The sequence below is a fragment of the Bacillus rossius genome (genome assembly GCF_032445375.1).
Source record: "Bacillus rossius redtenbacheri isolate Brsri chromosome 9 unlocalized genomic scaffold, Brsri_v3 Brsri_v3_scf9_1, whole genome shotgun sequence".
In the NCBI taxonomy this organism is placed as follows: Eukaryota; Metazoa; Arthropoda; class Insecta; order Phasmatodea; family Bacillidae; genus Bacillus; species Bacillus rossius.
In genome coordinates this window covers 21,120,438-21,144,534 of record NW_026962012.1, presented here as the reverse complement: position 1 = coordinate 21,144,534, position 24,097 = coordinate 21,120,438, and the positions used below count along the sequence as shown (strand labels likewise).

General features: G+C 33.4%; 1 protein-coding gene across 1 annotated transcript in view; it reads left to right on the top strand.

The window, feature by feature from the left end:
• Nucleotides 1–24,097, top strand: part of LOC134542633 (uncharacterized) — a 116,525-nt gene that overhangs the window by 38,205 nt on the left and 54,223 nt on the right. The window contains exon 3 of the mRNA XM_063387030.1: nucleotides 18,891–19,148. Coding sequence (XP_063243100.1) covers nucleotides 18,891–19,148 — 258 coding nt within the window. The remainder of the gene's footprint in view (nucleotides 1–18,890; nucleotides 19,149–24,097) is intronic.

The window sequence follows — 24,097 nt, the reverse complement described above, 5'->3', positions numbered from 1 at the left end:
AAAAATTACATTTTTTAAATAGATATACTATCAAATCTTATTTATTATAAAAATCCTAAACCTTATCTGAATCCTTTGGCAGAAATAATTTTTAATATAACAGACTATTACTGTAAAAACAGGGGTTGAAATTTAAAAAAAATATATTCCTAATTTCCATTGTATAAAATTTGTTTGAATTTATTTTAAACTAACATAATATTATCATAAACCTTGTGCCAAAGAAAATTTTTATACTACCATTTATTAGTACAAGGGATAAAAAAAAATTGTTTAAAGTTAAAAAAAAATTGCATAGCTACTTTAGTAAGCATAATATGAAATTTATTGTAAGCTACTCAATGCTGAATGCATTGAGTTAAAAACATAAAATATTTTCGCTGCATGGAATATTAGAAAATGATTCATCAATCTTTTTGGAATATTGGAGTACATATAGAATGTTATGTACAATAATGTACAATGCCAGGAGTGTACAAAATCACCCAGTCCATAGTCCGTCAGCTCAGATCAATTCAGTATTAACTAAAGCAAATGAATTAACAAAAACACAGCAAGATGAAGAAGGATTTACTGAAGTAAGGTATCGCCAAAAATCAAAAAATAATTTAACAAAAACGGCGCAGCATTCCGAGAAAAAACGTGAAATGCAAATTGGTGTTAGAACCACATCCACTTTGAAAACCGTAACGAACCCTAGGCAGTTTAAATCTAAAGCCCTGTTTGTCTCTAGATTCGACCCCTCAGTTACTGAAAGTGAAGTCACAGCATATATTAAAGGTGAACTTGATATCTCCTACCTTCGCGTAGCCAAGCTCAAGACTAAATACAATACATACGCATCTTTCTTTGTGGCTGTTCACGAGAAGGACTATGATAGACTTAATAATACTGTGTTTTAGCCTTCGGGATGCTTAATTACGGAATTTCGGGGTAGACTCCACAATGAACAAATATTCGGGTATGATCAAGCCAAAAGTCAAGCATCTATCGTTACCGATAGCACAAACCCCACAAAAATGCAGTCATCTGCTACGTCGTCAGAAGTAAACGAGGCGCCCTTATCATCATGTTCCACGTCAGCGTCTGGAGGAGCGCCTGGCCCTTTCTCTTCTGGCTAGTCCGTGTGCGTGCGTGTGTGACATTTATTATCAAAATGTGAGAGATCTAAGATCAAAATCAATTGAGTTTTACGATAATTTAGCAGCTAATGATTTTGATATAATTTGTCTTACTGAAACTTGGTTTAACAATAATAGCATTAACTCACATTACTTTGATGATAAATACCTCATCTTTAGAACAGATAGAGATCCAGCCTTAACAATGAAGGAAAGGGGAGGTGGGGTATTAATTGCTATCAACAAAAATAAATTTAAATATGCTTACCCAACCCATGTTTTCGATCATACAGGAATTGAAGCTGTATGGATTAAAGTTAAAACCTCTCAAACAAATACCCTAGTGCTTGGTAATATTTATATTCCACCGGATACATCACCTGCAGTGTATGGTGCCTACTTTGAAGAGCTCGAAGAAAAGTTTGCAACATGCCAAGATAATATCCTTATTCTTGGTGACTTTAATGTGCCTGGAGTTGACTGGTCTTACTTACATTCAAAAAACGTAAATCCTATTGGTATGACATCCAAAGCTAAAGCTGTGTTCCACTTTATCTCAGGTTTGGGTTCGTCCCAATGTAACGTCACTCAGCCTCCTATCCACCTTTTGGACCTATGTTTTTCTAATTTACAGCATTGTGTGGTTAGTAAAGCCTTAGAGTCATTAATTAAAGAAGACACATTCCATCCGGCTCTTATTGTTAATATTGAAATAAGTCTAACAATCAGAAAAGAAAATACATCTACAACCTTTATAAATTATAAAAAAGGAGACTACTTAAGTTTGTATAATGCTATTAAAAATCATGATTGGTCTATATTATATAACACTACTGACGTGAATATTATGGTAGACATTCTAACTACTACAGTTAATCAATATATTATGAGTTACATTCCTGTCACTGAGAAAACTACTTAAAGTTATCCGCATTGGTTCTCAAAGCAACTTATACGAATACTAAAACATAAAAAACATTTCCATAAATTATACAAAAGAAACATGAATCCTTATTACTATGCTCTATTTTCACAGAAACGTAAAGAGGCTAAATATCTCATTTCAAGAGACAAAATTTTTGGTTACAAACTCTAAACAACAAAATCAAACAAAATCAAAAAAAATTTTGGCGTTACATAAAAATCATGAAAGAAGGATACAATCAGCCATTCTCTCTCAAGGTCAATGATACTCTCACTAATGACACATTTTGTATTGCAAACAGTTTTGCGAACTATTTTTCTAGCGTATATGTAACTCCAGCCAATAACAGCACTCCTTTGATATCTGATAATACTGCTTGCTCCATTCCTATGTCCACTATTACTGAGAGTCTTGTACTTTGGGAGATCAAATCCTTGAAATCTACTAGGTCAACAGGTCCAGATGGTATTCCTAATTTCATAATAAAAGGATGCTCTCTGGTTCTTGTTCCTATCCTTCAGTTTATATTCAATAGCAGTATTAAAAACAGCAGCTACCCCAATATATGGAAAACTGCCAAGGTCATTCCTATACATAAAAAAGGTAGTAAATTTAATGTCACAAATTATAGGCCTATTTCGCTTTTAAATGGATTTGCTAAAGTTTTTGATGAAATAATATTTAAGGGCGTATGTCCCGTTCCAGGTCATGATTTTAGATTTATATTAATCACTGATCAACTTTTAGACATTTTCAATCGTTTAACTTTCACGAAATGAAAAATATATATTGTTGCATACTTTTTGCATAATTAGCTGCCAAAGTTACATTTTTAACCTTTTTGGGTTGTACAAATAAGGAGAATTTAATTTATTGCAGAACTGAAACTTTTTAGGATTAACTGCAATGCCACTGGCTACTTCAAGAAATGGTTTGCATTTCTTTCAGAAAATATTAATTAATTTTACCTGACATTTCAAAATTCTCAAAATTTTTATGATCTTGACAGCCAAGAAACATGAAATGAGTTTTTGTGATAGAAATGCAAACCATTTCTTGAAGTAGCCAGTGGCATTGCAGTTAATCCTAAAAAGTTTCAATTCTGCAATAAATTAAATTCTCCTTATTTGTACAACCCAAAAAGGTTAAAAATGTAACTTTGGCAGCTAATTATGCAAAAAGTATGCAACTATATATATTTTTCATTTCGTGAAAGTTAAAAGATTGAAAATCTCTAAAAGTTGATCAGTGATTAATATAAATCTAAAATCATGACCTGTAACGCGACATACACCCTTAAGGACCTTGATTTCAATCTCAAAAATAAACTATCTGATTGTCAGCATGGTTTCAGAATTGGCAAATCTACTACTACCAATCTGATAACTTTCATAAATCCAATTTATTCTGAAGTGATAACCCGAGGCCAAGTGGATGCTTGCTATTTTGATTTAGCAAAGGCTTTTGATACAGTAAACCATCAGATATTACTTAGCAAATTATCCATTATGGGATTGAGCGACAAATATATCAAATGGTTTGGCAGCTATTTAAAAGATAGGAAATACTTTGTTTCTATTAATAAAACTAAATCTGATTTACATATGGCAAACTCTGGAGTACCTCAAGGTGGTACCCTTTCTCCCCTTCTTTTCAACATTTTTATTGATGATATAACCAAAGCACTAAATTATTCTGTTGGTCTGTTATTTGCAGATGACCTAAAAATATTTAGAAAAATTACTTCATTAAATGACTGTCACTTACTTCAACATGACATTTCTTCTGTTGTTGCATGGTGTAAGACTAATCTCGTTAAACTTAACTACAGTAAAACCACCACAATAACCTTCTCAAGAAAATATCATCCTATTGTATTTGAATATAAACTAGACAATTGTACTATTGCAAAATCAAACTGTGTCAGAGACTTAGGTATTTTGCTAGATTCAAAATTATTCTTTCACAATCATATTGAAACACTTAGATCAAATGCTAATAAAATGTTAGCGTTGATTAAATATATCACATTTAATGCATCTAATTTAGATTCAACACTTAGTCTTTATATATCCTTGGTGAGATCTAAATTTGAATATGGTTCTTTGATTTGGAATAACATTAATAAATCAGATAGTGACAAATTGGATAAAATACAATTCAAACTGATCAAAATTATAAACCTAAAAAGTAACATTAATCTAAATGTAGATTTACACTCCCTTCTTGGTTCCTTACCATTAAGAAGAGAAGTATTAGATGCATTATTTGTACACAATTGTTACAAAAATACAATAAATTGTAACTATTTTCTTCACAACACAGGAATTAGAATACCTACTTTCAATAGTCGTAATCAATCTTTAATTTGTACGTTAAATAAAACTAATGATCTATTAAACAGAATAACTAAAAATTACAATAAATATGCAAGGTTATTTCCTGAATTAGATAGCAAAATTAAATTTAAAAAAATACAACTATTCCTTACTTAATTTTTTTTTTTCTCTTGTGATGAATAATCATATTGTTTCAAGTTAGTTTTTTTTTTTGTGTTATTCTTATTTTCTACATTATAAAATTTTCAAATAAATTATTTACTAATTATTAAATGTTGCATGTTGTGTGTATCATTTTGTTTTGTTTTGTTGTCTTGTATTTTGTATTGTTTTGTTCTGTCTGTGTGTATATGTGTTGTTTGTATCGTGCCTACCACCCAAGGCCATAAGCTGTAGGTGGGCATGCAACAAATATTAAATAAATAAATAAATAAATAAATAAATAATTTAAGGTCTTGAAATGTTCCAGAAGCTTATAGAAGTTTTCAAAATATTTCCAAAAGATTTATGTACTTCAAAATTTACCTACGTCTGTAAACTGTGTCGAAAGGGAATTTTTCACATACCTTATTTAATTCTTAGCTGGTAATTGTCTCGATGGCCAAGTGGTGGAAGGCGTAGGTTTTTCAACCCAGAGGTCCAAGCTTCTAATGTATTTGAATAAAAAATTTTGATTTAATATGGTGATAAGAATTATAATAGCATTGGTAGGTAAAGTAATATTAACCTTACAAGCATGAGACAGAGTGATGCTGGCACTCTCTAGGAACAAACAGCAGAAACAAAGATGGGCGTATCAAAGATTTGCGACCTTCAGCAGAATGAAAACAAGATGTTGACTGTGTCCACCTCTCCATCTCAGATTTGGATGAAATTTGGTACATTGTTTCTTCAGACAAATATAAGAACCTGTATTTTTAATTTTTAGAATATTGGCTCTAGTTTGGGATTCAAAGCCCTTCAAAGTTTCCCTCTGTTTGGTGGAATTTTCTAAATCCGCAACCAAAGTTGAGTGACACATCTTGCTTGAACTTACATTTGTAATAACAGTTATTAATGTAGTATCATGAAATTCATTATACTTATTCATAATTTTAAGTAGATTTAAAATATCACTTGTAAAATGTAATGATATGCCCAGAAGTTGATGAATTTATGTTAGAAGTGGAAAAAATGAATTGCCAAAAATTGTAAACATCAGTTTAGTAATCCTATTATAACATTTTTCTATTAATCTCGACAATCTTGGGTTTTGTACCATTAGAAAGATAACAAAATTTGCTACAAAATGTTGTAATAAAATTAGTGAATATTTACCTTCCTTCTTTATAAAGCAAGTTCTTTGTGAAAAAGGTGGTTAAGATGACTATAAGTCAGTTTTAAGTTTAAAAAATAATTTGTACACGTAAAAGCAAATATGTAGTAAAATTTTTATTGCAAACATTTTTGAAATAATGATTTAGCCTAGTTAGAAATGCACTTTTAATATACTGTAGGCCTATATATGAAAAATACAAATTAAAAGGAGAAAAAAATGTTTGAAAAAAAGTTATGTTTCGATTAATGTTTGGTCACTCAATCAGTTTGCATAATATTGCATCTTCTTGCTTGAATGTAGATGATGTCATATTGTCACTGGGGTTTAAATTATTTAATCTCAAATATAAGTCAAATAAATAGAGGTAAATAAAAGACAGGTACTATAGAATTTTTGGATGAATGAACTCTAAAATCATTACGTTGGGGGGGGGGGGGTGTTGTTAAACTTTCCTTATCTCTTTCTGTACTTGCTTGACAAGAGATATCTACTCATTATAAACAATCTTAATGAACTAAATACATTTACTACCTGGCTCTAAAGATCTAGTTTCTGCATCCCTTACAGGATGTCTGGAGAGAGATGAGAGACAAAGGTTTTAAACAACTAACATTTATTTAAAAATAAACAAAACTAAAATTATAAGAATTTTCCAGTCAGTCTCTTCATCATTAACCCAGCTACAGTTATACCCTTACGACTAATGAACAAGGGAGAGTATCAAAACCTTTATTCACTGTAACTTTTACTAGTGTTAAAGTTAGCTTAAACGGACACGTTACCTACTGAAATAGTCTTAAACTAGAAAACTAGAGAGTCTTACTTTGACAAGGGGGTCCCGTGTATTTGCCGTTCCCGTTCTCTTCCAAGTGTTGGAGTTGTTCATGACTGGCCACAGCCCGTCCAGTAGCTCGCGAACCCGTGTCCACCGAGCACCGCTCCCGCTCACTCGCACTCAGGGCGCAGACTCGCTGAGTGGGACCCGAGCTCGCGCCGAGTTGCGCCACCGTGCGGCTGTGCCGACACATTCTCAAACTTGACAGTATATTGCATCATCTAAATGTTTACTGCAGGTGATCTCATGGAAGATATCAGTCAGTCACAGGTTGTCCAGCGTGTGGGAGTCTTAGGAGCTGCTGTTTCTCTGTGCACTTCAACAAGTTGTCTGGGATTGTCTAATATACGACTGTTAATGTGTGTGTTGACATGTAGCTGGTTTTATTTATTTATTTTTTATAAGTTATTTGCTTTGTGTTTTCTGACTACTGAAAATAACTTATCAATTTAAATGTATAAATACAGATCATATCAAATTATATAAATACATATACAGACAAGAAGATATTTCTTAATAGGCCTATTGCTGAACTTCGTGATGAAGAAAAAGAAATTCTGCTTTGGAGGATAGATAGATTCACGCTGCATTCAAATTTAAGTATATGTTCACACCACTATGCATCACTCATTAAATATTACTGGAAGCTTTTAAAAAATGTTGTGACCCAGCAAAGAAACACAAAAGGTCTATAAAAAGTGGCATAAGACCTCTCTCTCTTAACATGGCCAAATAGTATGTGAAAATGAAAGCTGGTGTTTTGTTAGTTCCTGGAAAAAGCTGTGTTGCAACTGCAGGAGAAGTTATTTCGAGAACAAGAGTTTGAATATACACAGAATAATTCCAAGGAAGAGGAAGGCCCAGACCCCCACAGGCTTACACCTACGAAGGAAGACCTTAGTGACACTACACCGTTTGAAAAGGGAGATTTTATTTTAAGGGGTATTGAACCCTAATTAAAAGTGCTCAGATTAATCTCTTGTTTCATAAAATTGTTCCACACATTAAAAATGTGAGTTCCCGTAACAAAAAAAAATTAAAATTATATTTAATGTATTTTTTTGAACTTTTTAGTTTAAATTGAATCATGATTTGCATAAACTCCAGCATGACACAAGTACAATATTTTTTTGAAGAACCTTGTCTTTAATCCCACTAATATTATAAATGTGAAAGTTTGGATGGATGGATGGATGGATGGATGGATGGATGTTTGTTACTCAATCTTGCCAGAACGGCTGAACGGATCTGGATGATATTTGGCCTACAGCGAGCTCATAACTTGGATTATTACAGAGATCACATATTAATATGAAATTCTATCCTTAAGGGAATGAAAAGGTGATAATTTTTCATTTTATAACAGAACAAATCATAGGTCATAGAAATACAAATAGTGAGTGAGTGTCATGTCTGCCACACGATCATACACCTAGTAAGGTCTGGCAAATTCATATTTCTCTCCTTGGTGAGACCAGCCCGCCTAGTGGAGCTCGCAGCGGCTAGCAAAATAATGGTGCTAGTAACAGTTTTGTTTTTAACTTCGTCAATAGATAAAGTTGCCTTGAATTTTAAACGTACCATTGTTTGATGCGTTTGTCATGTCTTTAATTTTCGTTTGTTTGTGCCGTATGCGTTCCTAAACCATTCATCCGATTGCGATTAAATTTTGGTGAGTTGTTATGCGCATGCCCGTGAAGGTTTCTGAGACGGTATAATTATTTTGCAATAGTTGGAGCCCGAATCGTTTCAAAAAATGTGTTTATTTCATTAGCAGCACTTCGTCTGTTTTTGTTGTATAAGTGCGCACGCATGACACAATTTATTTAAATATAAAAGAGAGACAGATAGAGTTATATATATAGTGAGAGGGAGACGGAGAGATAAGTTGAGATAGAGTGAGGTATAGAGAATGAAATGGGTTAGATAAAGAGATATACCTATAGATGTATAGAGCTATATAGAGACTTATATATAGAAGATATAGAGATAGTGGGAAGTATATATGTAGATATAAAGAGATAAATAGAGGTATAAAGATGTAGATAGAGATAAATATATGTTTATAGAGATGGATAGATGATTTATATATGTGTAACTACTTCAAACATATTACAATACAAAACTGATTGAGGCATTGCAATGCATGCCGAGCATTAGCTAGATAATGGAATCTTTTCAATATTAGTAATCTCTTATTTCTCAGCTTTTTTCTATAGTGCTTTATAGAGTCTAGATTACATACAGACCAGGTAAATAACTATACACTGGCAGAACAACGTCTGTCGGGATCTGAAAGTGATATAAATTATTTTGCACACTTGACATTCAAATTAAGGAGATAATTACTAACTACATCTGATCTCTAAACAGTTCCCCTTCACCCTGTGTTCAGCCCGGGCAACGCTGGGTACTGCAGCTAGTTTGTAATGAAGTATATGAAATGCTATGAGTTTTTTTAAAATAGTGTTTTAAAAATGAAAAATATAAGTTTTAAATTCCAATGCAAATTCATTTTTTTTCAACTCAAACACGCAGCATTTTTAAACATCTTAATCAAGTATATCTTCAACCATTTTGAAGTTTTAATGCGTAGATTACTTGCTGAAGAAGCTAGGATAAGAGCTTGCATTTTGCAAACACGTTCAAGACTCGCAGGACGGACAGCTAAAAGGCAAACTACTTGGACTCGCTACACATTCTCTCCCTGCCCCCTCGCCCTGGCTGGTAAGTCATGTGGGGAAGGGGCTGTACAGGGCAGTGTTGCCTGATGTACTTGTGGCAGGAATGCTCAGCCACGTGCTGAATGGCACGTGGCGGTTAAGTATAAATTTCTGTTTCAAATAGCCATGGGAGAATCAAATCAAATTGGAAACTATTTCTTTAAAGTGGCTGCAAAAATTTCATTTCGGATAACTACTGCATAAATATTTCACAGAAAATTCACAGTCCTTAAATTTAAGTATTGTTAATATCTTAAGTAAAGAATTAGCCCTGGAAGCCATAAATATAATTAATAAAAACCTTTCATTCAGTCATAATGTACATGTGACCTAATCAGCAAGCAGGGTTCAAACCCATTAAGCTTACATCCCACGTTTCTCTTCATCTGTCGCCTCAGCCATTTTATTTGTTATTTTTTCTTCCCAAACCTGACAACACAAATTTTAATTTTCTTTAGTCATGCGGTTCAGGAAGGAACGCATGAGAAATAAAGAAGAATATGTGCACATTCATTTATATTTTTCAGTTTGTTTCAGACTGTCATTTTGTGTTAAGCAATTTAATTTAGATACTAAAAAGTCTTAAAACTATTAGTCAATTATTATATGTCTATGATTGCAGTTCTGATAATACGGCATGTTGAAGACAATCAGATGTAACTCATGGAACATTTTCGCTAGTAGATGCATACAAACATAGCTAAAGCTACTAACATGATAGTTGTCGGTATCATATCCTTTAGGTACAAGTATATAATAATAAGGTATGTTCCTGAACGTAACCAGTAATGGAGCGAACAGTAATCAAATATTTTTTTGACAGAAAACAAAACGTGCTGTAGACTGCACGCCAAACTCTCTCGCCCCGTCTGCAGTTTGGCAACAGTGGAGAGGTCAACAGCTGGGTGGAAGGGGTTGGGAGGAAAGGTTAGAGGGAGGCAGCAGAAAATGACATGGCAAAGGAGGTGCGACTGAAGCGCTATCTTACGAGAAACAGTTGAACTTTTTCGTCAATCTTTCCCAATGTTTCTATGAACGACAGACAGATGTGTTAGCATCGGAAATGCCTTCCAGGGCCGGAGGCCTAATACGCCTTAAATATGAGTACTCTTGATGGTGAAATCAAAAGTAGCAGCAGTTTTGAAGCTACCAGAAGATGAATTGCAGTCTGAAGGAAGTACTGTTGAAGACTTACCAGAAGAGTCAGTTATTAAGAGGAATGCATTTGACTTCCATTCTCTAATCAGTCAGATGTAAGGAAAATTTAAATATGCAACATCCATTAGGGAGTTACACATTTGATCATTTGAACCTAATTCCTGGTCACAAAAGAACATTTAAAGTATTATTTTATAAATTCTGTGCGCTGCGGCCGAAAGGGTGTCACAGTTGGTCAGCCACGTACACATTCGGTCTGTGTTTGCTCAGTACACCAGCATCCAATCCTTTTAAGTGCTATGAATTTTGAAAAATGAAAGCTAAAGGACCTTATTGATTTACTGGTATGTGATAGTGAAAACCGTGATTTAATGTTAATAATATGTTCTAACTGCCCAAATTCTGAAAAAGTATGAGAATACGAAAGAAACATTTTTACTGACTTTGATGATGATGATGATGAAATTCAGTTTTCACAATGGGTAACTACTGATCGCAGCCATTTACAAACGTTGGTACTTCCTTTATGTGAGTTTATTGATCTGCTTTTGAAGAAACTGGTAGTGTTAATACCACACTCATTCGTCTCTAAACAGCATGATCACAGCTTGCAAGCCTAACTTGACTATTGTAATTCTGTATTTTTATTTTATTTATAGTGATGAGGTCAAAGGATTGTCAAGGTCAAAGGTCAATGTAAGGTAAGGACAATTCCAGAGGACAAGGTCATCCATGATGGCCTCTGTGACATTAGATGGCGATCGGATCCTAGTCCAGGCAACTGGACTTGGACTGGATAGGCTGCATTGCTCACTTGCTTTGTGCTGTTTGTTCTTTGAGTTGCCCAGTCACTATAAAGTGACCTCCGAACAGTGGAATGAGCCTATAAACCCATGTTGATGCATGAGCATAGGTGTAACTAATGACAGGAAGTCTGGGAACAGGATGTCAAAGGCACACTTGCTTTGTGCTATTTGTTCTCTTAGCTTGGCTGGTCACTAAAAATGTCCCGAGAACAGTGGCAAGATCAAAACCCATGTAGCTCCATGATCACTTGTATTCAAATGAAAGATATGTCTGGAAACAGGACGTCAATGGCCCACTTGCTGTGTGTTCACTCCTCAGCTTGCCCGGTCACCGGTCACTAGAGAGACCCAAGAACAGTGGCACGAGCCACCAAAGCTACATTTCTCCATGAGCACACGCATATTAAATGAAAATAATTTTGGGGAACAGAAAGTCAATAGCCTTCTTGCTTTATGCTATTTGTTACCGGCTTGCAACTAAAGCAGCCCAAGAACAATGGCATGAGCCCGTAAAGCCGTGTTGTATACAAACCCAAGTTAATTTGAGGGCCCAGGTACATGCAGAGCGGTATGACCCTAAGAAAGGCTTGTTGTTAGAAGCACACCTCTCCAATGTTTACGAAAGATGCAGGTATTTAGATCTCAGAGTGTCGGACGATGAGTTTGTTGCTACAGTCCTCGCACAACTTGTGTTGCACTATCAAGTCCAGCCGACAGGGCAGACGTTTACGGGTGTCTGTGACTGCAGACATTTGATAAGCCAGAGAAACAACTCGTGATGAGCCAGAGCGCAGTGCAGGAGCCTGTGCACAATGCCTGGTGACTTGACAGGTTGGATTACATTATTTGAATTGATAGTACCAAGACAGCCCACCAAAACAAAAGAGGCACTCTTAAGGGTCGGTATAATGGACAGAGCACTATCATACCAACTGCCAGTATAGCAGTGACCAGGAAGGAACAGTGAGGAGAGAGCCATCACAGGAACAAAGATAGTCGGCAGTCGACTTCCCCAGTGTCATGGTCTGGCAGGAATATCGGAATACCAGCAGAGGTACTCTGACGGCGAGTGTGACGACAGCTGCAAGCCAGGCATCATCAGGGATTCCATCTGCCACAAGAAAGCTTCACAGCTGAGCAAGGAATCCGGCACTATCACAACGCCACTGAGCCATCAAGGGAACACAGCTTTCCCTCCAGCCTTCAGCGCGCCACAGCAACAACAACTGAAGTACAGTACTTCACCAGTAAGAAGCAACTGAATCCAGCAGCGACAAGTTCAAAGCTGCGACACCTGGATGTCCTAATGCAGTCACTTTCACGCCACCGTACACTCGGTGTTAAATTGACATAATGTGGGTGTTAAATATATTGAATTGCACTTATCAAAGGTAATGACTTGTCATTGCCTAAGTATGTATGTGCATACTGAATTATGTATGTCCCTATACATGTATTGAAATCCTATGTTTATTACAATTAATTATAATAAAGTTTGCAACTGCTATTTTAACCAATACAAGTTATTATTGATCTATTATTCTGAATAGTATCCCATTAAGGAATTAGTGCATTAATTGCTAATTATCAAAAGTAATATTTTTTTTATATACCACAGTGAAGTACAAAAAAGACAATAGTTAGAGTAATTCATTGATTATTTATTCTCACATTGTTGTTTTTAGAAGGTATAGTATCACTGGTGTCCTATCTGCTTCCATTCACTAAATAAATAACGGAGATATTATTACATAATTTATACGATTTCTGATATTATTTCCAACTGTCACCGTGTATGGGAAATCACAATGTTGGCAGTGTACATGTGGTAGAAACAGGAATGGTGTTTACTTTATGTGCAACTCCCCTTTCAGTGATAATGATAATTTTCCTGGTTGGAAATGTACATTTTCATATTCTACTCTTTGTTTTCTCATTTATTCATATCCATCTCCACTGTTATGTATTTTGCTGGCATGGTCTCATTGTCATCGCTTTTTAACAAATTTTTAATTTTGAGTTAACTTAATAGACTTATATGCCATATTATTTATACTTTATCTTAGAACATGCAAAATTACTAACTTAATATTATCTATAAGAAAGTTTGATTTTTCTCTCTTTGTACTAGTAAACATGTCTTAGCATCTTGTTGGCAGATTGAGCATTTTTTCAGTTTTTTTTTATGCTGGATAGTATTTATTTATTTACTTATTTTATTTACAATTGTCACATGTACACCAACAGTCCTTGAAGAATTGCAAGGGTGTGCACGAAACATACAAAGAACACATATAAACATTCATTAAATCAAATTTTTGAAGATTCATAAGATTATAAACTTCAAAGATTGTTGGAGAAATAAATCTTTATATATATATATATTTCTTGTGTGCGTGTGTATGTCACTGAACTCCTCCTAGACGGCTGGACTGATTTTGATGAAATTTTTTGTGTGAGTTCACGGGGATTCGAGGATGGTTTAGATTCACAATTTGGTCCACTGGAAAATGTTTACTTGTTTAATTAATTTTTTATTTATAAATTGTTGTTGATCTTTGAATGGTTTAGGTTTACAGTATATATATGTGTGTGTTGTGTATTTATTTATGTGTTGTTAATCTTTGGATGGATTCTATGGATTGTTGTTATTACATTAAAATTAAAATAGAATTGCTTATTGAGAATATATTATTATTTATTGAAATAACATTTTAAAGTGTAATTAAAAATATACGTTGTGCAAATTTGTGAGGTGCAGTATTGAAGTGAGTAATTAACATTATTTTTTCGTAATTTTAATGATGCATACACGTACATTCAATACCAATCAACTTAACCTACAATTTTAAATCGTCAGTTCTCATTTTATTCTATGCAACTTATGACGTATTGAACGCCTCTTTAAAAATAAAAATATAAGTTTGTAAAATAAATTATAACATTTATAAAATAAAAATTGCATATAGTAATTAAAGTTTAAAGTAGGTATATTTTAAATTTAAGTTTTATATTTTTTAATTTATAGTTTATTTAGAAAAATATATAATTTTAGGGCAACGTCTGTCGGGTCCACTTTAAAGTGTGTGTTCAGGTGGATTCAAGAATGGTTTAGATTCACAATTCAATCCGATAAATAATATTTTTAATTAATTAAATTAAATTTAGTTGTTTTACGTTGGATGTTTTTACATTGGATCCGGTAGGAAGCGCTGTTATCGTGTTGTCGAATATTCAGAAATATTTTATTTTTATTTCAGTTCGACCCGGCAGAGGGTGCTGTGATCAGATTCAGGGAAATTTCCTGTAAATATTTTCAAATTTAAAACGTTTGAACAGAACAACGTGTGTTAGAAAGATAGAGAGAGTTATAGAGACATACATAGAGAGATAGAGAATTAGAGAGATAAAGAGAGATGCTTAGTATACGTTTAAAAAATTACAAAAAAAAATTGATTGAGGCATTGCAACGCATGCCGGGCATTATCTAGTAGATTTATATATTTCATAACCCAAGGAGAGTAAATGATATCAATTTAGAATACACTAATTATGGGAATTTCTTTGTGTTCTAGCTAATAAGTTGTATTGCCAAGTTGATCTAATCTATTCTAGTTATTGATTAGTTTAAAAATAATATAATTTCATCTGTAAAGTGTACATACCGAGATGTTTTGACGACTTAAAAATTGAGGAACTCTAATACCAATGTTATCCAAGACATATTTACAATTTATTATTTATTTTATTTATTTATAGTTACGTTCCGTCGACCATGAATGAGCAAATGCTCAATGGTGTAGAACATGTCAGTATATACAATACAATACAAAATAAAAAATAAATCCATAACATAGTAAGATAAAAGTTATAAACAATATTATGATTATATACACACATCACAATTAAAGGGATAGAGCATACATGTATTGTACACATATAATATTAAGGTGTCCGTACACAAAGATATTTTATACATAAACACACAAATATACACATAACATAACTATTATATATATATATATACACACACACACACACACACATATATATATATATATATATATATATATATATATATAAAATTCAGATGTTAACACACAAGTTATGATTATCAATACAATTTAAAAATTCATCAACAGAATAAAATGTTTTTGAAATAAGATATTCTTTTAATTTATATTTAAAATTTTTACTTTTACTTTTACATAGTTGTTTTAAAGTTAATGGAAGATTATTAAATAACTTCAAAGCAGTATTATATATGCCTTTCTGCTGTAAAGTAGTTCTTGCCCGAGTTATATGCAAGTCATCACATTTTTTAGTTTCGTATGGATGTATTGCTGAATTTGGCTTAAAAATATTCAGATTTTTATTTAAAAACACTAAAACTGAAAAGATATATTGACTTGGCAATGGGAGAATACATAGTTTATTAAAAAGTGGTTTGCATGAATCTCTTTGCTTGCTATTACAAATAATCCTTATGGCTTTTTTTTGTATTATAAAAACTTTAATAGCTTCCGAGCTATTTCCCCATGAAATTATACCATATTGCATTAGTGAGTGAAAATACCCGAAGTACATTAATTTCATAACCTCAACATCAACTTTCCCAACCATACAGCGAATTTAATAACTACATATAACAGTTTGTGGTAAAGAGAAAATGAAGGTAGGCCTGCAGGTCAAAGAGAGAAGTTAATTTAGGAGGAAGAAAAGTTTCTTGAACAATAAGATTGAAACATTTATTTTGAATGTGGTAATTTTATTATTGTAAGAAGAATTAATATTGTTCCATATTACTGAACAATATTCAAGTTTTGACATATTAAGTGCTAAGAAAAGAGATAAAATGGAATTAGTATTTGTAGAATAATTAGTGATTGATGCACTTAATAAGAGGAAGTGTTCTTCTGGAACTAGAAGTTAGATAATCTACATGTTGATAAAAAAATAATTTGGAATCAATAATTATTCCAAGATCTTTGAATGTAGTAGTCCTTGATTTTGGAATTAAGGTATTTTCTTATTTATAAATATATTTAATAGGAAGATACTTCCTGAAAAAAATATTTTACTCACTGTCAAGAAAAATAATTGCAATAATGTCAGATTGAAATAATATACAGTCATTTAAAGTGGTGATTGTTATATAAATTTTTAAGTCATCTGCAAACAATATATGGGTAGAATGAAAAATAACATGAGTAATGTCTTCAATGCAATGTACCACCCTGTGGGACATCAGAACTAGCTCCAAATGTGTGAAGTTAATGTTATTAGCAGCGACAAAAATCTTCTGTTTGTGAGGTAACTAGAAAACCAATTAACAAAATAAATATAGTTTAAAAAACTAAAGAAACATGCTTTTAAAGATTATCAAACTAAAAAGTAAAAAATAATTTTAAAATTAAATTTATGACAATAGTATATAAGCAATACTAGTATAAATGAGAAAAAAGCTTGAGGCGCTTTGTGCCATATTTTTTGAATATTAAGCGCCCCATGCTTTTTTCTCATTTATACTAGTATTGCTTATATACTATTGTCATAAATTTAATTTTAAAATTATTTTTTACTTTTTAGTTTGATAATCTTTAAAAGCATGTTTCTTTAGTTTTTTAAACTATATTTATTTTTAACTTTTTAGTTTGATATTCTTTAAAAGCATGTTTTTTAGTTTTTTAAACTATATTTATTTTTAACTTTTTAGTTTGATATTCTTTAAAAGCATGTTTTTTTAGTTTTTTAAACTATATTTATGTATAATTATCATAGGGAAATGAGTTACCGACACTACCTATTACCATCTGAGATAACTATTTGGAGTTGCAACGTCACAAAGAAATGGTAAAGTCTCTACGAATCATTTGCAGTTAGATGTATGGATATAATATTATAATTTACCGGGGGAAAAAAAAACATTTTTTTTTTCGGCGTGGCCGGGAGTAGAACCCACGATCTTTGAATCTGAAAGCTGACGTCACAGAAGTCGCGCGCCTTAGACCGCTCGGCTAACGAACGTAATGAAATGGGTGGGACATTTTACTGTGATGAGTCACTCACTCTTAGTCGAAAGAGTTACAGACGGACAGACAGAGTTACAGACGGACAGACAAACATACAGGTGAAGCTAATATAAAGCATGTAATTATCACAGAAAAACAAAATTAAATAATTTGTTTAATAATAATTGGTGACTGACAGAGTCAAAGACTTTGGTTAAATCAAAAAAGCAGGCATCAACCTGACCCCTGTTGGTGACTCGTTATAAATAGGATTGAAGAACGTAATTTGTAGTTGACATACCAGATCTGAAACCATGTTGATTATCAATCAATTTTTTAATGGTAAACTTATAATTTTAAAAATTATTTTCTCAAACATTTTTGAAAAACTATTTAGAAGTAGTTGGAGACACTTCATTTAGAACCACTTTTATGAATTGAATTAACATTTGCAATTTTCCATTCATTAGGAAAGACTTGAGTTTTTAAACTCTTTTTAAATGTTTTAGAGTACCTAGGTACTAATAGGTGAGAACAGCCTTTTAATATAAAATTTGGTATCCCATCAGGTCCAGCAGTCATGGAAGTTTTTAAGGCCTTGATGCCCCAAGAACTAAGCTTGCTGAGATTATGGAACTGAAATAGTGTCACAAAATAAAGTACAAGAAGGGGCATGGTAAGTGCAGGTTGGGGACACATAAACACTTGATAATATGTTTGGATCACTCCAAACACTACCTTTCATTTCTAAGGAATGTTGTTCCCGGTAACCATTTTTCATTATTTTCACATAATGCCAGAACTTCTTTGGACTGTTCTTGATATTATTATTAATAGATCACATCCAATTGATTTCATCATGCTTGATTGGATACTTAGTCTTTTTACGTAAGAATGAGAATTTAGAGTAATAAAAAATGTTTTTGTTTCTTCTATAGAGTTTAGAAAAGCGTTTCTTCAATTTCAAAGATTGAATCAGATCTTCTGAATACCAGTTTGGGTAATTGGAAGCTTTTTTGTAAAAGCAGGGATACAGGCATAATATTGTAACAAATATAAGTATTTAATTCATCTGCAAGATGATTAACATCACATAATTTATAAAAATTTGATCAATATTTCTTCTAATAGCATTGTAAAGTCCTAGATAACCAGCATTTTTATAGGATTCAAAAAACAAGAGGAGAATTTATCATGTGAGGGAGATTATCAAATGGTATCTTGTTATTTAAGGCAGGACAAGAGGTTCATCAGCTTCCATTATTAAACATTGAGAAATGTTGCTGAAACATGGTCTAAGAGATATTTAGATTTTTGTTCTACTGCAAGAAACCAAGACTAGAAAAAGGTTAATCATATGATGCTCCTTGTTTTTGATGTTAGTATGTACAGTTTGAGCAGCTTGTTTGTTTGACATTCTAGAACTGTAACCTGCACATGCTCTCTGTAACCAGGAGTCAGATGAGCAAGCTACTCGTTGCAGGGACGTGGGGAGAGTATCGACCGTGACCTATTGCAATGTGTTTGCCTGCACAACATTCAGAAAACCATGGCAAACGTAAATCGGGACGGATGCTGTGTGATCCTCTTGCGTGCAAGCTTGTGCTGGTTGGCATCTCAGCGAGACAGCTGGTGTTGTGTCCGTGTGTTGCAGCGTGCTGGAGGAGCTGGCCGTGCAGAACGGCACGCCGAGACCGGACATCGACACGGTGCACGTGCTGTCAGGCGCGCTGACGTCCGGTGGCAACGGCGTGTCGGTCATTCTTGGCCGAGACTTGTCTCACACCAAGGCCCGTTTTGCCGACAACTGCCAACAGTTCCTCTATGGTGTGCACAAGAAGGAACTCATCAGCGATCCAGTCCATTTGTTCAGGATTCAGAACCTGCCGGACCTTACGGAAAGCTTCAGTTGGCAAGTATAGTTGTTGTGGTATGATGGCCGCGTGCCACGACGGAAGGTTTCGTGTTGGCTCCACTGGAAGACCCATGCAGTCTGGTGTGAACGTTTATACTTTGTCCAATGTCGGCTTCATTTCTTGTGGGAAATAGTACTACTAACACTAATATTCATGCAAATTTTTATAGTCATGTTTTTCGGTATTTAAAAACACTTTTATCGCTAAGACACCTGTTTTAGTCTATAGTTTCTGCTTATTTAGCTTCAAAGTGTATCATGTTTTTGCGTACAAAAGGTGAAAATAAATTTTTAGCAATGTTTTTTAGGTTCACTTATCAAAGTATTACATATCAGAGTATTGGCTTCTGAGATACAAGCTACAGTTTTATCAAGAAATGTCTTTCAGAAATTATCCTTTTTTATCATATTCTTTATTTGATAATAAAGGTGTGTGTAGTTTTCAAGGACATTATCCACACGTCTATCTGCATAGCAGGAATGGTGGGTAGGTTCTGAGATAGGGAGGGGAAAATTACCTTTATTTTCACATTTATATATTGTTGAGGGAAACCGATATATAACTGGACTCATTTGAAGAGCATTTCAATTCTATATATATATTTCTACTTTATTACAAATAAATTGTATATAGCCTATATAATCTTACTACTAGTTCTGATGCAATGAATGACATGACATATTTTTGTAATAATTAGTGTGAAAAATGAATTGGATTACATCGAAATGACATAATGTACTGTACATATTAAATAGGTATTAAATAATGAGACAGTAACAAAAATTTGTAAAAATGTATTTCTCATTAGTTATTTATTATTTAAGAAACTAGCATTACTAGTCAAAGAAACAAACTCATCTTGTGTTAGTTCATTTACAAACTGTATGTCACGAACATCCCAATTAAACAGTTGGGAATGTCACTTAGTGTTGCAGTTTTTAAATGCAGTAAATTGCACATATTCTGAAACCCATCACATGGGTTTATGAAAATTACTTTTTTTCCCTTTAGGTTTAATTAAAATTTCAAACAAAAATACCGTAGGACTCAGCGATAAGGCCTACCTACATTATCACATCTGGTAATTTTTGTCTGAATATACATCACATAGTATTAAACTATATGCACAAACAAATGGTTCATGATAGTAGGTTATTTAAAATACACTTTAAAAACATCAAAAAAGATCAAAAATAGGTGAGCATTTACACAACTGAAGACAACAGCAGTTGTGTGAGTGGTTAAAATGTCAAGCTTCAACAGATGTTCAGAGTCAACAGATGACCAGAACTTCCGTGATAACGGCCAGTGCTCTGCAAACCCTTTCACGAAACCAGCCATGCCTGCTGGCATGCCAGTTTTTAAAAATATTTCAAGGAAACTTCCATCGTGGTATTGGGGCTTTAGACTAAGATTTAAACAACATGAAGGGAAAATGAAGTCAAATCAAAAACTATGAAATTTTTAAAATTCTGTCCAGAGTTTGTATCAGCGATAATCCAGGTTGAAGTAGCAATGGGAGTGGTTAGCTAGGGTGCCATTGTATTGACGTACGTCTCTGAATAAACCTACCATATGCAGATATTTGGTGTTGATGTGTTTGTTTGTAATGACTGCATGGAGCAGTTCTTTCTTCAGTGCATATGTTCTTGCCTTCTCTTGTTCCTTCCTTCCCTCCCTCCATTCTCCCACTTCTCAACCAGGATTCCCGCAGACAGGGGAAACTCAAGCAATCTCACAGTTCTCTTCATTCCTGGGAAACACAGGGTAGTTTCAGAATAATTTACCCAATCTGATTAGTATTTTTAAAAAATATTAGTGTGTTCCTTAATGCCTTTATCTATACTAAAATAACAAATTCATACTGTATGTATTTGAAAACCCACATGTTTTCATTATTGATTAAATGTAAGAGAAATAAACCCTTAATGGAATGAATGAACTGTGAATTGATTTAATGATTTGAAGCACAACCAAATATTGACAGTGATTCATGTGGTCACATTCATAAATCTATTGCTTCTAAGTGTGGTCAAAGGTACGTAGTTGTTTTAATTTACAGTCTGGCAGAATTTGGTGGCATAGCATTGATGAAAATGATAACATTGCAACTGTTTTTGTGGAGAAAAGATTTAATGGTTAATTTGCATTTTATATGTGGTAGAAATGTTATTGATTTAGTAATAGTTGTTTATTTAAATATTCTTACAAGATTGAATAATGAAACATGGTGTAAAGGTAGAGATTTTATTTTTATTAATAATATTTATTAATTTCACTTTTGTATGGATAATGATGCCAAAATTATTCTTTGGTTTTTTAATTACTCAAAGAAACATATGATATGATAGGAGAAAGTAATGCTAAATTTAGTTTGGTAAGTCATAGAAATTTGGCTTTTTTTAATTTGTCTGAAACCAGCGATCTTAAAAATAAGCCCTCATGACGCTAGTTTCATACAAGGCAAGCAACTGTGTAACCCTGCATGTTCTGAAAGAAAATCAAAATATTTCTAAACATGATCGTTTATTTTACACTTATGTGGTTTTTATCTCTTTAGCACATTCAATGACATTTTCACATTTACTACAGGAACTTGGTTACATATTTTTGCACAAAAAAGTAATAACAAAGTTACATGTTAATACAAAAGTCACGTGCTACTTAATACTGCTCTGTAAATTTATTTTCAATAAGACGTTACTAAATACGTTTGCCATCTCTTTAGGTTCAAGGTTACGTAGACAGCGTGTATGTCGCAGACAACCACGTACACCACACAGAATTAGCTACGTTCTCGAACAACAAAAGCACCTGTTTAACCTTACAATTAATTTTACAAACGTGTCAGTCATGCAACATGCTTAACAACTTCAACAACTCAGATTATGGCAGAAATAATGCCTTACAATATAATTGCAAATTCATTATATCCTATTAACTCTACTAAACACATCATTAAGTCAATTTCAAAGGGCGAGCCGAAACAAAGTGACTTGATAGAAAAAGTATAACTATTCCTAACGATCATTACTTACGCTGAGTGCTGCCCACGCACCCGCCTGTACTAGCAACCAGGTTGATCTACAACATATCAATTCGAAAGTACGCAGAAGAAGAACGAGTTAACAAAATTTACGTCTTTATATAGCCACGACATGACGTCGGCGCATGCGCAGCGAGAACAGGTCCAACTCAGGAGGAGTAAGGAAGGAAAAATCGAACCTAGAGGAGGGAAAATCAGCAGTCCCGCGGCGAGCACTTCAAAATCCAAGTCATTACGTCGGGCTGCCGGCTCATGTCCATTTGGAATGTTAAGATATTTACTGAAATAAAAGGGATGTTAGTAATACTTGCGATGGCAGTCTACAGATTATTTCGTAGGATTACGTCGAAGGGAAATAACTGTATATATGACATATGAGATATAAACACTGTAAATTAAAAGACTTATTGATGCAACATCAAACTGCTTTTTGAAACAAACCCATACAGAGGGTAGCACTTGTGAGGCCAGGGAACTGTCATGCATAAACAAGTTAAAGTTTTAATTTTGTCTTTCCTTTTAATGTCATGTTTGATTCAGTTTATTTACAAGCTCCATGGTTTTTATATCTGAAAATTATTTGGAATCTTTGGTAAAGTAAATAGGAAACTTACTGATATTGGTAATAAAACAAAATATTATTTATATTGACTGAAACTATGATATTTAAAGAAAAAAATTGCCTAGCTTATGTTTGTTTGTGCTGTAAATAGTTACGAATCTAGAAGTTTTTCATTTGGAACATTAATTGCATTTGTGACTTCGTCGAGATAGGAAGCAATTCTATGTGAAGAATATTAGACATTTATTAAGCTTCCAAAGTTGAGTAAAAGTTATAAAGTGACAGCGAATAAACTTAACTTTTCGAAAAGAAGTAATATAAACAATGCAGAACAACATTCTGAAATTTGGTCGAATACACTAATTAATATGATCGAAGTTCCGTATGTGAGAATGTAAACGTTGGTAAGAGATTGTCGTCTTCAAAACATCTATCCATCAAATACCACTTGATTATATCATTGAAGTAGTATTTCAGCGATTCTACAAAAGTTAACATAATAAGAAGAACTCAAAACTATGATTCATAATCTACCACATTTTATGTTAGAACGAGTCTTAACTACGTTGGAATGAGTCTTGAGGAAAACATAAGCTGAAAGAAGTGGCAGTTAAGCCAATACTAACCCGACAGCTACACAAGAGGGAAGGAAGGCGACAGCAACTGTACCAGTTACAGATCCAGAGACCACTACGCAGAAGCAAGGAGTGATGCCTGGTGTAGTACCACCCAGTGCTGTTAGACCATGGTTCCTTTTTCGTCGATCCTGGTTGCAGTCTGAACTACTGGGAGCCTTTTGTTATCGAGTCACAGATGAGTGCGACACCGAACATGAACAATATTCCTATTTCAGTCAATTAATGTCTGTTGTAACGGAGTTATGTACGTTAGAGACCCAGTTAATATTGCATTCATTTCTTGATGCGAACAATATCAGTTTGTAGTTTTTGTATCATGTAATCCTTAAATACTGATGATTTTGAAATTAATGATGATCAGTTTAATAGTTTGTTCGTTAAGTATGTTAGATTCTTGCCAAAACTCATATTTGATTTGAACTATGGATCTTAAGAAACACTTAAGATTCATTTGCTTTAAATTTTGAGTGTAATAATTTATTCTATTGAAGGACTTTAGGAGTTGATAATAACATTTATTTTAATGTAATTATTTTTACGAACTTGATTAACTGTTGATATTTGTGTTGACTCATAACTTGTGCATCTACCAAGTGGTTAGCTCTAACATGCCGAGTCATAGTTTGAATTCACTAGTTGATATTTAAGTAACATTCGTGCAAGAGCTGACTTCACAGCAAATTGTATGAATCATTCTTA